At 41.3% G+C, this 12,500-nt stretch overlaps 2 protein-coding genes across 3 annotated transcripts in view; one reads left to right on the top strand and one right to left on the bottom strand.

Moving 5' to 3' along the window:
* Positions 1-12,500, bottom strand: part of LOC306993517 (putative C-type lectin domain family 20 member A) — a 431,197-nt gene that overhangs the window by 322,063 nt on the left and 96,634 nt on the right. The window lies entirely within an intron of this gene.
* Positions 1-12,500, top strand: part of LOC306994450 (uncharacterized protein) — a 25,987-nt gene that overhangs the window by 11,853 nt on the left and 1,634 nt on the right. The window contains exons 6-7 of the mRNA XM_079604957.1: positions 1,663-2,588; positions 11,597-12,372. Coding sequence (XP_079461083.1) covers positions 1,663-2,588; positions 11,597-12,372 — 1,702 coding nt within the window. The remainder of the gene's footprint in view (positions 1-1,662; positions 2,589-11,596; positions 12,373-12,500) is intronic.

Here is a 12,500-nt window from a genome sequence, read left to right on the forward strand (position 1 = left end):
CTCACTCACTCACACACACACTCACTCACAATCACTCACTCACACACTCACTCACACACTCACTCACACACACACTCACTCACAATCACTCACTCACACACTCACTCACTCACACACACACTCACAATCACTCACACACTCACTCACTCACTCACAATCACTCACTCACACACACACTCACTCACAATCACTCACACACACTCTCACTCACTCACTCGCTCGCTCACTCACTCACTCAATCACTCACTCTCACAATCACTCACTCACACACTCACTCACTCACAATCACTCACACACACACTCACTCACAATCACTCACACACACACACACTCTCACACATGTAGGAAACCTTGTGAATTATGGCCGTTTCACACCGCAAACGTGAGCGCTGTGTATTTTTTCCGCACTCACACACTCACTCACAATCACTCACAATCACTCACTCACACACACACTTACAATCACTCACAATCACTCACACACTCACTCACAATCACTCACACACTCACTCACAATCACTCACTCACAATCACTCACTCACACACACACTTACTCACTCACTCACAATTACTCACTCACACACACACTTACTCTCTCACTTACTCACTCACAATCACTCACTCTCACTCACACTCACACACACTCTCACTCACTCACTCGCTCGCTCACTCACTCACTCAATCACTCACACTCACTCACTCACTCACTCACTTACTCACAATCACTCACACACTCACTCACACACACACTTACTCAGTCACAATCACTCACTCACTCACAATTACTCACACTCACTCACAATTACTCACTCACACACACACTTACTCACTCACAATCACTCACACACACTCACAATCACTCACTCACTCACAATTACTCACTCACTCACACACACACTTACTCACTCACAATCACTCACACACACACTCACTCACAATCACTCACACTCACTCACACACACACACACTCTCACACATGTAGGAAACCTTGTGAATTATGGCCGTTTCACACCGCAAACGTGAGCGCTGTGTATTTTTTCCGGCGTGCATGTTAATCAAAGAGTGCGTTCACACCGCGAGCAGGAGCAGCGCAGGAGCGTCGAGCAGGAGCGTCGCGTGAGCAGCAGTGAAGCGCGGGTTTCTGCGCCAAGTCTATTTTTGGTGCTCTGCTCACGCTCAATTAAAGTGAACGCACACTTTTGATGGACAAAATAAATATAATTTCACACAAAAAGTGCCCAAAATGCACAGAATTTGCATGTCTAGGGTGTTTTAACAAGAACTGGAGTAGGCTGTGTCAGAAAAAAAAATGAAGACTCACAAATATTTATAGAAAATTTACCCATTTAAACTTGTTTTTATTTTTCAGTTTGGGTAAAAGTATATGGGGTTTTATAAAATATATAGTAAATAAATATTTGTGTGTGCTGTAAAGTGCTTAGAAAAAATTTAATCGGAATCGGCTAAAATCGGAATCGGCAGGTCAAACTCAAGGGGAAATCGGAATCGGTGCATCTCTGCTAGATACACTCGTTTTGCTGCGTTCCGATGCACACTCTTGATGAAAACATCTTCCCAAAAACACTTTCAGTTTACAAAAACTAGAGTTAGATTAGATGATAGTGTCTCAGTTCCAGCTCATTTCTTTCTCTGTGTCTGTAGGAGGAGGATCCGGGTTCCCTCCCTCTCTCTCTCAATGTTTCCGACTACCTCACTCCCTCATGGTCTCTGTCTCCCTCCTCCTCTCCGGCGTCCCACTCCGAACCCAGCGACTCCGACCACGAGGACGAAGAAGAAGAAGAAGAAGAGGAGGAAGACGACGATGACGACGACGACGATGAAGAGCTAGAGGAGCTGAGGGGCCGGATGATGAGGCGGCGCAAGAAAAGAAAAACCTCAGCCAGTGTGAAGAAAAAGACTCAGCCCCGCCCCCTTTCGTTCGCTAGCCCCGCCCCTTCCTCCGCCTCCCCCTTCCAGCAGCCTCTAGCCCCGCCCACCACCAACATAAACAATAACATAAACATAAACATCGGGCACGGCGCGAGTCGCAGACACTGTCCGTACTGTGGACGCAACTTCCGCTCGCTCGCGCGACACCTGGAGAAGCACCACGATCAGCAGCCCGAGGTTCGAGCCGCTATGGAGCTATCGCTACTCCCTGCTAATGCTACGCCCACCGACTCCTTCCTCTCTCCTGCTCAACCCTCGTCTTCTTCGCTGGGAACGCCACTGTTTTCCCGAGAGCAAGAGCCTTTGTCTTCGCCATCTAAACCTGGAGCCGTCTCTTTCTCGCTCTCAGTGTCTCCGCCTCCGAATGCCTCGAAGAAGATGAACACACCGCCCACTAGGAAGGGTGTTAGCAAGAGTGTTAGCAAGAGCGTTAGCAAGAGCGCTGTAACGCACACGCCTCCGCCTCCCGCCAGGAGGGGGCGCCCGCCGAAGAGAGAGAAGGAACTGCAGCAGAAGAAACAGGAGGAGATGGAGAAGACCAAAGAGGAGGCGCAGCCCACGCCTGGAAAAGAGGAGGAGGAGGAGAACGAGTTGCACGTGAGAGGAGACGGAGAAGAGAAGAACGGTGAAATGACGAGGTAAGTTTGTGTTTGAAACTTTTGTTGCTTACAACGGTTTGCTTGAAATTAAAAATGGACTTGTATGGAAGCTTGGTTCCGCCACAGAATAATAAAGGTAATTGTGACCTTTTATCTCCAATTTAGACTTTTTATCTCAGAATTGCGTGATATAAAGTCGCAATAGCGTGATATAAAGTCGCAATAGCGTGATATAAAGTCGCAATAGCGTGATATAAAGTCGCAATAGCGTGATGCAAAGTCAGAATTGCCTTATATAAAGTCAGAATTGCCTGATATAAAGTCGGAATTGCCCGATATAAAGTCGGAATCGCCCGATATAAAGTCGGAATCGCCCGATATAAAGTCAGAATTGCGTGATATAAAGTCTGAATTGCCTTATATAAAGTCAGAATTGCCTTATATAAAGTCAGAATTGCCTTATATAAAGTCAGAATTGCCTTATATAAAGTCAGAATTGCCTTATATAAAGTCAGAATTGCCTTATATAAAGTCAGAATTGCCTTATATAAAGTCAGAATTGCGTGATATAAAGTCGGAATCGCCCGATATAAAGTCTGAATTGCCTTATATAAAGTCAGAATTGCGTGATATAAAGTCGGAATTGCCTGATATAAAGTCGGAATTGCCCGATATAAAGTCGGAATTGCCTTATATAAAGTCAGAATTGCCTTATATAAAGTCAGAATTGCCTGATATAAAGTCGGAATTGCCTGATATAAAGTCGGAATTGCGTGATATAAAGTCAGAATTGCGTGATATAAAGTCGGAATCGCCCGATATAAAGTCTGAATTGCCTTATATAAAGTCTGAATTGCGTGATATAAAGTCGGAATTGCCTGATATAAAGTCGGAATTGCGTGATATAAAGTCGGAATTGCCCGTTATAAAGTCGGAATTGCCTTATATAAAGTCAGAATTGCGTGATATAAAGTCGGAATCGCCCGATATAAAGTCGGAATTGCCTTATATAAAGTCAGAATTGCCTTATATAAAGTCAGAATTGCCTGATATAAAGTCGGAATTGCCTGATATAAAGTCGGAATTGCGTGATATAAAGTCAGAATTGCGTGATATAAAGTCGGAATCGCCCGATATAAAGTCTGAATTGCCTTATATAAAGTCTGAATTGCGTGATATAAAGTCGGAATCGCCCGATATAAAGTCTGAATTGCCTTATATAAAGTCTGAATTGCGTGATATAAAGTCGGAATTGCCTGATATAAAGTCGGAATTGCGTGATATAAAGTCGGAATTGCCCGTTATAAAGTCGGAATTGCCTTATATAAAGTCAGAATTGCGTGATATAAAGTCGGAATCGCCCGATATAAAGTCGGAATTGCCTTATATAAAGTCAGAATTGCCTTATATAAAGTCAGAATTGCCTGATATAAAGTCAGAATTGCCTGATATAAAGTCGGAATTGCGTGATATAAAGTCAGAATTGCGTGATATAAAGTCGGAATCGCCCGATATAAAGTCTGAATTGCCTTATATAAAGTCTGAATTGCGTGATATAAAGTCGGAATTGCCTGATATAAAGTCGGAATTGCGTGATATAAAGTCGGAATTGCCCGTTATAAAGTCGGAATTGCCTTATATAAAGTCGGAATTGCCCGTTATAAAGTCTGAATTGCCTTATATAAAGTCAGAATTGCGTGATATAAAGTCTGAATTGCCAGATATAAAGTCTGAATTGCCTTATATAAAGTCTGAATTGCCTGATATAAAGTCTGAATTGCCTTATATAAAGTCTGAATTGCCTCATATAAAGTCTGAATTGCCTTATATAAAGTCTGAATTGCCTTATATAAAGTCTGAATTGCCTTATATAAAGTCTGAATTGCCTTATATAAAGTCTGAATTGCCCGATATAAAGTCTGAATTGCCCGATATAAAGTCGGAATTGCCCGATATAAAGTCTGAATTGCCTGATATAAAGTCTGAACTGCCTGATATAAAGTCTGAATTGCCTTATATAAAGTCTGAATTGCCTTATATAAAGTCTGAATTGCCTTATATAAAGTCTGAATTGCCTTATATAAAGTCTGAATTGCCTGATATAAAGTCTGAATTGCCTTATATAAAGTCTGAATTGCCTTATATAAAGTCTGAATTGCCTGATATAAAGTCTGAATTGCCAGATATAAAGTCTGAATTGCCTTATATAAAGTCTGAATTGCCTGATATAAAGTCTGAATTGCCTTATATAAAGTCTGAATTGCCTTATATAAAGTCTGAATTGCCTTATATAAAGTCTGAATTGCCTTATATAAAGTCTGAATTGCCAGATATAAAGTCTGAATTGCCTTATATAAAGTCTGAATTGCCCGATATAAAGTCTGAATTGCCTTATATAAAGTCTGAATTGCCTTATATAAAGTCGGAATTGCCTGATATAAAGTCGGAATTGCCCGATATAAAGTCTGAATTGCCCGATATAAAGTCTGAATTGCCTTATATAAAGTCTGAATTGCGTGATATAAAGTCAGAATTGCGTGATATAAAGTCAGAATTGCCTTATATAAAGTCTGAATTGCGTGATATAAAGTCAGAATTGCCTTATATAAAGTCAGAATTGCCTTATATAAAGTCAGAATTGCGTGATATAAAGTCAGAATTGCGTGATATAAAGTCTGAATTGCGTGATATAAAGTCAGAATTGCGTGATATAAAGTCAGAATTGCGTGATATAAAGTCAGAATTGCGTGATATAAAGTCAGAATTGCCTTATATAAAGTCTGAATTGCCCGATATAAAGTCTGAATTGCGTGATATAAAGTCTGAATTGCGTGATATAAAGTCAGAATTGCCTTATATAAAGTCTGAATTGCCTTATATAAAGTCTGAATTGCCCGATATAAAGTCGGAATTGCCTTATATAAAGTCAGAATTGCCTTATATTAAGTCTGAATTGCCCGATATAAAGTCTGAATTGCGTGATATAAAGTCTGAATTGCGTGATATAAAGTCTGAATTGCGTGATATAAAGTCAGAATTGCCTTATATAAAGTCTGAATTGCCCGATATAAAGTCAGAATTGTGTGATATAAAGTCTGAATTGCCTTATATAAAGTCTGAATTGCCTTATATAAAGTCTGAATTGCGTGATATAAAGTCAGAATTGCCTTATATAAAGTCTGAATTGCCTTATATAAAGTCAGAATTGCGTGATATAAAGTCAGAATTGCATGATATAAAGTCAGAATTGCGTGATATAAAGTCAGAATTGCGTGATATAAAGTCAGAATTGCGTGATATAAAGTCTGAATTGCCTTATATAAAGTCTGAATTGCCTTATATAAAGTCAGAATTGCGTGATATAAAGTCAGAATTGCGTGATATAAAGTCAGAATTGCGTGATATAAAGTCAGAATTGCGTGATATAAAGTCAGAATTGCGTGATATAAAGTCAGAATTGCGTGATATAAAGTCAGAATTGCGTGATATAAAGTCAGAATTGCCTTATATAAAGTCTGAATTGCCCGATATAAAGTCTGAATTGCGTGATATAAAGTCTGAATTGCGTGATATAAAGTCAGAATTGCCTTATATAAAGTCTGAATTGCCTTATATAAAGTCTGAATTGCCCGATATAAAGTCTGAATTGCCTTATATAAAGTCAGAATTGCCTTATATAAAGTCTGAATTGCCCGATATAAAGTCGGAATTGCCCGATATAAAGTCTGAATTGCGTGATATAAAGTCTGAATTGCGTGATATAAAGTCTGAATTGCCTTATATAAAGTCTGAATTGCCTTATATAAAGTCTGAATTGCGTGATATAAAGTCAGAATTGCCTTATATAAAGTCTGAATTGCCTTATATAAAGTCAGAATTGCGTGATATAAAGTCAGAATTGCGTGATATAAAGTCAGAATTGCGTGATATAAAGTCAGAATTGCGTGATATAAAGTCAGAATTGCGTGATATAAAGTCAGAATTGCCTTATATAAAGTCTGAATTGCCCGATATAAAGTTTGAATTGCGTGATATAAAGTCTGAATTGCCCGATATAAAGTCAGAATTGCCTTATATAAAGTCTGAATTGCCTTATATAAAGTCTGAATTGCCTTATATAAAGTCTGAATTGCCTTATATAAAGTCTGAATTGCCCGATATCAAGTCAGAATTGTGTGATATAAAGTCAGAATTGCCTTATATAAAGTCTGAATTGCCTTATATAAAGTCTGAATTGCCTTATATAAAGTCTGAATTGCCCGATATAAAGTCAGAATTGTGTGATATAAAGTCAGAATTGCCTTATATAAAGTCTGAATTGCCTTATATAAAGTCTGAATTGCCTTATATAAAGTCAGAATTGCCTGATATAAAGTCTGAATTGCCTTATATAAAGTCTGAATTGCCTTATATAAAGTCTGAATTGCCATATATAAAGTCTGAATTGCCTTATATAAAGTCTGAATTGCCTGATATAAAGTCTGAATTGCCTTATATAAAGTCTGAATTGCCTTATATAAAGTCTGAATTGCCTTATATAAAGTCGGAATTGCCCGATATAAAGTCTGAATTGCCCGATATAAAGTCTGAATTGCCTTATATAAAGTCTGAATTGCGTGATATAAAGTCAGAATTGCCATATATAAAGTCTGAATTGCCTTATATAAAGTCAGAATTGCGTGATATAAAGTCAGAATTGCGTGATATAAAGTCAGAATTGCCTTATATAAAGTCAGAATTGCCTTATATAAAGTCAGAATTGCCTTATATAAAGTCAGAATTGCCTTATATAAAGTCAGAATTGCCTGATATAAAGTCTGAATTGTCTTCTATAAAGTCTGAATTGCCTTATATAAAGTCTGAATTGCCATATATAAAGTCTGAATTGCCTTATATAAAGTCTGAATTGCCTGATATAAAGTCTGAATTGCCTTATAATAAAGTCTGAATTGCCTTATATAAAGTCGGAATTGCCTTATATAAAGTCGGAATTGCCCGATATAAAGTCTGAATTGCCCGATATAAAGTCTGAATTGCCTTATATAAAGTCTGAATTGCGTGATATAAAGTCAGAATTGCCTTATATAAAGTCTGAATTGCGTGATATAAAGTCAGAATTGCGTGATATAAAGTCAGAATTGCGTGATATAAAGTCAGAATTGCCTTATATAAAGTCAGAATTGCCTTATATAAAGTCAGAATTGCCTTATATAAAGTCAGAATTGCGTGATATAAAGTCAGAATTGCCTTATATAAAGTCAGAATTGCGTGATATAAAGTCAGAATTGCCTTATATAAAGTCAGAATTGCCTTATATAAAGTCTGAATTGCCTTATATAAAGTCAGAATTGCGTGATATAAAGTCTGAATTGCCTTATATAAAGTCTGAATTGCCTTATATAAAGTCAGAATTGCCTGATATAAAGTCTGAATTGCTTTATATAAAGTCTGAATTGCCTTATATAAAGTCGGAATTGCCTTATATAAAGTCGGAATTGCCTTATATAAAGTCTGAATTGCCTTATATAAAGTCTGAATTGCCCGATATAAAGTCGGACTTGCCCGATATAAAGTCGGACTTGCCCGATATAAAGTCGGACTTGCCCGATATAAAGTCGGACTTGCCCGATATAAAGTCGGACTTGCCCGATATAAAGTCGGACTTGCCCGATATAAAGTCGGACTTGCCCGATATAAAGTCGGACTTGCCCGATATAAAGTCGGACTTGCCCGATATAAAGTCGGACTTGCCCGATATAAAGTCGGACTTGCCCGATATAAAGTCGGACTTGCCCGATATAAAGTCGGACTTGCCCGATATAAAGTCGGACTTGCCCGATATAAAGTCGGACTTGCCCGATATAAAGTCGGACTTGCCCGATATAAAGTCGGACTTGCCCGATATAAAGTCGGACTTGCCCGATATAAAGTCGGACTTGCCCGATATAAAGTCGGACTTGCCCGATATAAAGTCGGACTTGCCCGATATAAAGTCGGACTTGCCCGATATAAAGTCGGACTTGCCCGATATAAAGTCGGACTTGCCCGATATAAAGTCGGACTTGCCCGATATAAAGTCGGACTTGCCCGATATAAAGTCGGACTTGCCCGATATAAAGTCGGACTTGCCCGATATAAAGTCGGACTTGCCCGATATAAAGTCGGACTTGCCCGATATAAAGTCGGACTTGCCCGATATAAAGTCGGACTTGCCCGATATAAAGTCGGACTTGCCCGATATAAAGTCGGACTTGCCCGATATAAAGTCGGAATTGCCTCATATAAAGTCTGAATTGCCTTATATAAAGTCTGAATTGCCTTATATAAAGTCTGAATTGCCTTATATAAAGTCTGAATTGCCCGATATAAAGTCGGACTTGCCCGATATAAAGTCGGACTTGCCCGATATAAAGTCGGACTTGCCCGATATAAAGTCGGACTTGCCCGATATAAAGTCGGACTTGCCCGATATAAAGTCGGACTTGCCCGATATAAAGTCGGACTTGCCCGATATAAAGTCGGACTTGCCCGATATAAAGTCGGACTTGCCCGATATAAAGTCGGACTTGCCCGATATAAAGTCGGACTTGCCCGATATAAAGTCGGACTTGCCCGATATAAAGTCGGACTTGCCCGATATAAAGTCGGACTTGCCCGATATAAAGTCGGACTTGCCCGATATAAAGTCGGACTTGCCCGATATAAAGTCGGACCTGCCCGATATAAAGTCGGACCTGCCCGATATAAAGTCGGACTCGCCCGATATAAAGTCGGACTCGCCCGATATAAAGTCGGACTCGCCCGATATAAAGTCGGACTCGCCCGATATAAAGTCGGACTCGCCCGATATAAAGTCGGACACGCCCGATATAAAGTCGGACTCGCCCGATATAAAGTCGGACTCGCCCGATATAAAGTCGGACTCGCCCGATATAAAGTCGGACTCGCCCGATATAAAGTCGGACTCGCCCGATATAAAGTCGGACTCGCCCGATATAAAGTCGGACTCGCCCGATATAAAGTCGGACTCGCCCGATATAAAGTCGGACTCGCCCGATATAAAGTCGGACTCGCCCGATATAAAGTCGGACTCGCCCGATATAAAGTCGGACTCGCCCGATATAAAGTCGGACTCGCCCGATATAAAGTCGGACTCGCCCGATATAAAGTCGGACTCGCCCGATATAAAGTCGGACTCGCCCGATATAAAGTCGGACTCGCCCGATATAAAGTCGGACTCGCCCGATATAAAGTCGGACTCGCCCGATATAAAGTCGGACTCGCCCGATATAAAGTCGGACTCGCCCGATATAAAGTCGGACTCGCCCGATATAAAGTCGGACTCGCCCGATATAAAGTCGGACTCGCCCGATATAAAGTCGGACTCGCCCGATATAAAGTCGGACTCGCCCGATATAAAGTCGGACTCGCCCGATATAAAGTCGGACTCGCCCGATATAAAGTCGGACTCGCCCGATATAAAGTCGGACTCGCCCGATATAAAGTCGGACTCGCCCGATATAAAGTCGGACTCGCCCGATATAAAGTCGGACTCGCCCGATATAAAGTCGGACTCGCCCGATATAAAGTCGGACTCGCCCGATATAAAGTCGGACTCGCCCGATATAAAGTCGGACTCGCCCGATATAAAGTCGGACTCGCCCGATATAAAGTCGGAATCGCCCGATATAAAGTCGGAATCGTCCGATATAAAGTCGGAATTGCCTTATATAAAGTCGGAATTGCCTTATATAAATTCGGAATTGCCTTATATAAAGTCGGAATCGCTCGATATATAAAGTCGGAATCGCTCGATATATAAAATCGGAATCGCCCGATATATAAAATCGGAATCGCCCAATATAAAGTCGAATCGCCCGAAATACAGTCGGAATCGCCCGATATAAAGTCGGAATCGCCCTATATAAAGTCGGAATCGTCCGATATAAAGTCGGAATTGCCTTATATAAAGTCGGAATTGCCTTATATAAATTCGGAATTGCCTTATATAAAGTCGGAATCGCTCGATATATAAAGTCGGAATCGCCCGATATAAAGTCGTAATCGCCCGATATAAAGTCGTAATCGCCCGAAGTCCGAATCGCCCGATATAAAGTCGGAATTGCTCAATATAAAGTATGAATTGCGTGATTTAAAGTCAGAATTGCCCGACATAAAGTCGGAGTTGCCCGATATAAATGCCCGATATAAAGTCGGAGTTGCCCGATATAAAGGAAATTCATTGAAAAATAAATTACTAAGATTATCAATGTGCAATTTTTCAAACCATCTACTTGTAACGAGAAACAAATTGTCAACAAAATTAAAATAAAATGATTAAAATGTATCTTAAAAACACAATTCATACAAAATAAATGCTAATGTTATTGCATTGAACTGACTTTGTTCACAGTGTATAATAACTTCCCACATTTTTTTATAATTGATCCTTTTTTTTCTTTTTTTTTCACCTTGTGATGTTCGAGGTTTACAAAACATTTCTTATAAATCTTCTGTTTCTGTTTAAATATTGGATTCAATCTTTTTATCAACTTGATTTATTTCAATTAGCACAATAATGTTTGACCCGAAACACTTTATTAGGCAAAAGATTTTCAGCACAAGGTAAAAGTCATCATGAAAGGCGCTATTCTTTTCTCTCCTATTGTGTCGTATATCGAGTGAAGCGCTTCTGGAACAAGATCAAATGTGGGCGGGGCTTGATTGTGTCCGTGGGGAAATGGTTGTGGTTTGCTATTGGCTGATCTCACGTGAGTGACAGGTTGCCCCGCTCTCGTCATCAGAGAAGATCTTAGGGATGCACAATACATGGTATCAGCCGATATATAGTCATTTTCAATGTTAGCGTTATCGGCCAATAAGATAATTTGGCCGATGTATTAAAGCCGATAATAATGTATTGCTTCCTTCAGCTGACACACTTCAGATGCGCACTGTTCACCATGATGATTTTGAACTCAAACATGGAAGAAGTCATATTGTCATGACCTGTGCTGATCTTTCACTGTGGTTGTGTGTCCCTGCAGCTCGCAGCGCTCACACATGCCTCCTCTGCTGTCGTCTCTCTCCACGCTGGTCATGTTCCTGCGCCGGCAGCAGCACTCCTCGTTCCTCACGCTGTCCCGGGCCGCGGGCTCGGCGGAGGCCTGGCGCCTGCTCTGCCACTCCAGCCTAGCTCTGCTAATCCTCTACAACCGGCACCGCGAGTGCGAGGTGGCCAAGCTCACCATCCAGGACTACCGGGACCGAAACTCAGTCCTCCCGTCGGACGAGTCTCTTTCCCCTTTCGAGCGGCACGTGCTCTGCCACCTCACTCGCGTGGGCGTTTTAGGCAAGCGTGGTCGCGTTCAACCGCTAATCCTTCCTCCGCATTCAGAAGCGTGTCTGGATCTTCTCTTAAAGACGTCAGGAGATGTAGGAGTCGACCCTGAGAGCCCGTACGTGTTTTCCCGGCCGTATCACTCGCCGGCTACGCCACTGCGCGGCACTGACCTTCTCCGGAGCCTAGCGCGCACTAGCGGCGCTAAAAACCCCACGACGCTAACCGCGCCCCGCGCCCGCCGCCAGGTGGCCATCCTAACCCAGCTCCTGCTGCTCGAGGAGGGAGAAAAAACCTCCGGCGCTGCGACCAAACGACTGGAGGACTTCCTGCAGAAGGAGTACCACGTGACCCAGAGCTGCGCTCGGATTGGCCAGGACCCGGCGCTGATGAACCGCGTGGGGCGAGTGGTGTTGTACGGGGAGCGCGAGGGGGTTCTGTTCAGAGGGATGAGTCTGCAGCACATCTGCCTCGAGCTGGACGGTAAGACGGGGGAAATAAAACACTCAAATGTCTAAATGCATTGATGTGAATTACTGATGCTACTATAGATAACCACCCTCATAAGCACACATTACATTAATAATGTTATTTGTTGTTGTATTTTATAG

The sequence above is a fragment of the Phoxinus phoxinus genome (genome assembly GCF_949152265.1).
Source record: "Phoxinus phoxinus genome assembly, chromosome: 2".
Taxonomy (NCBI): domain Eukaryota; kingdom Metazoa; phylum Chordata; class Actinopteri; order Cypriniformes; family Leuciscidae; genus Phoxinus; species Phoxinus phoxinus.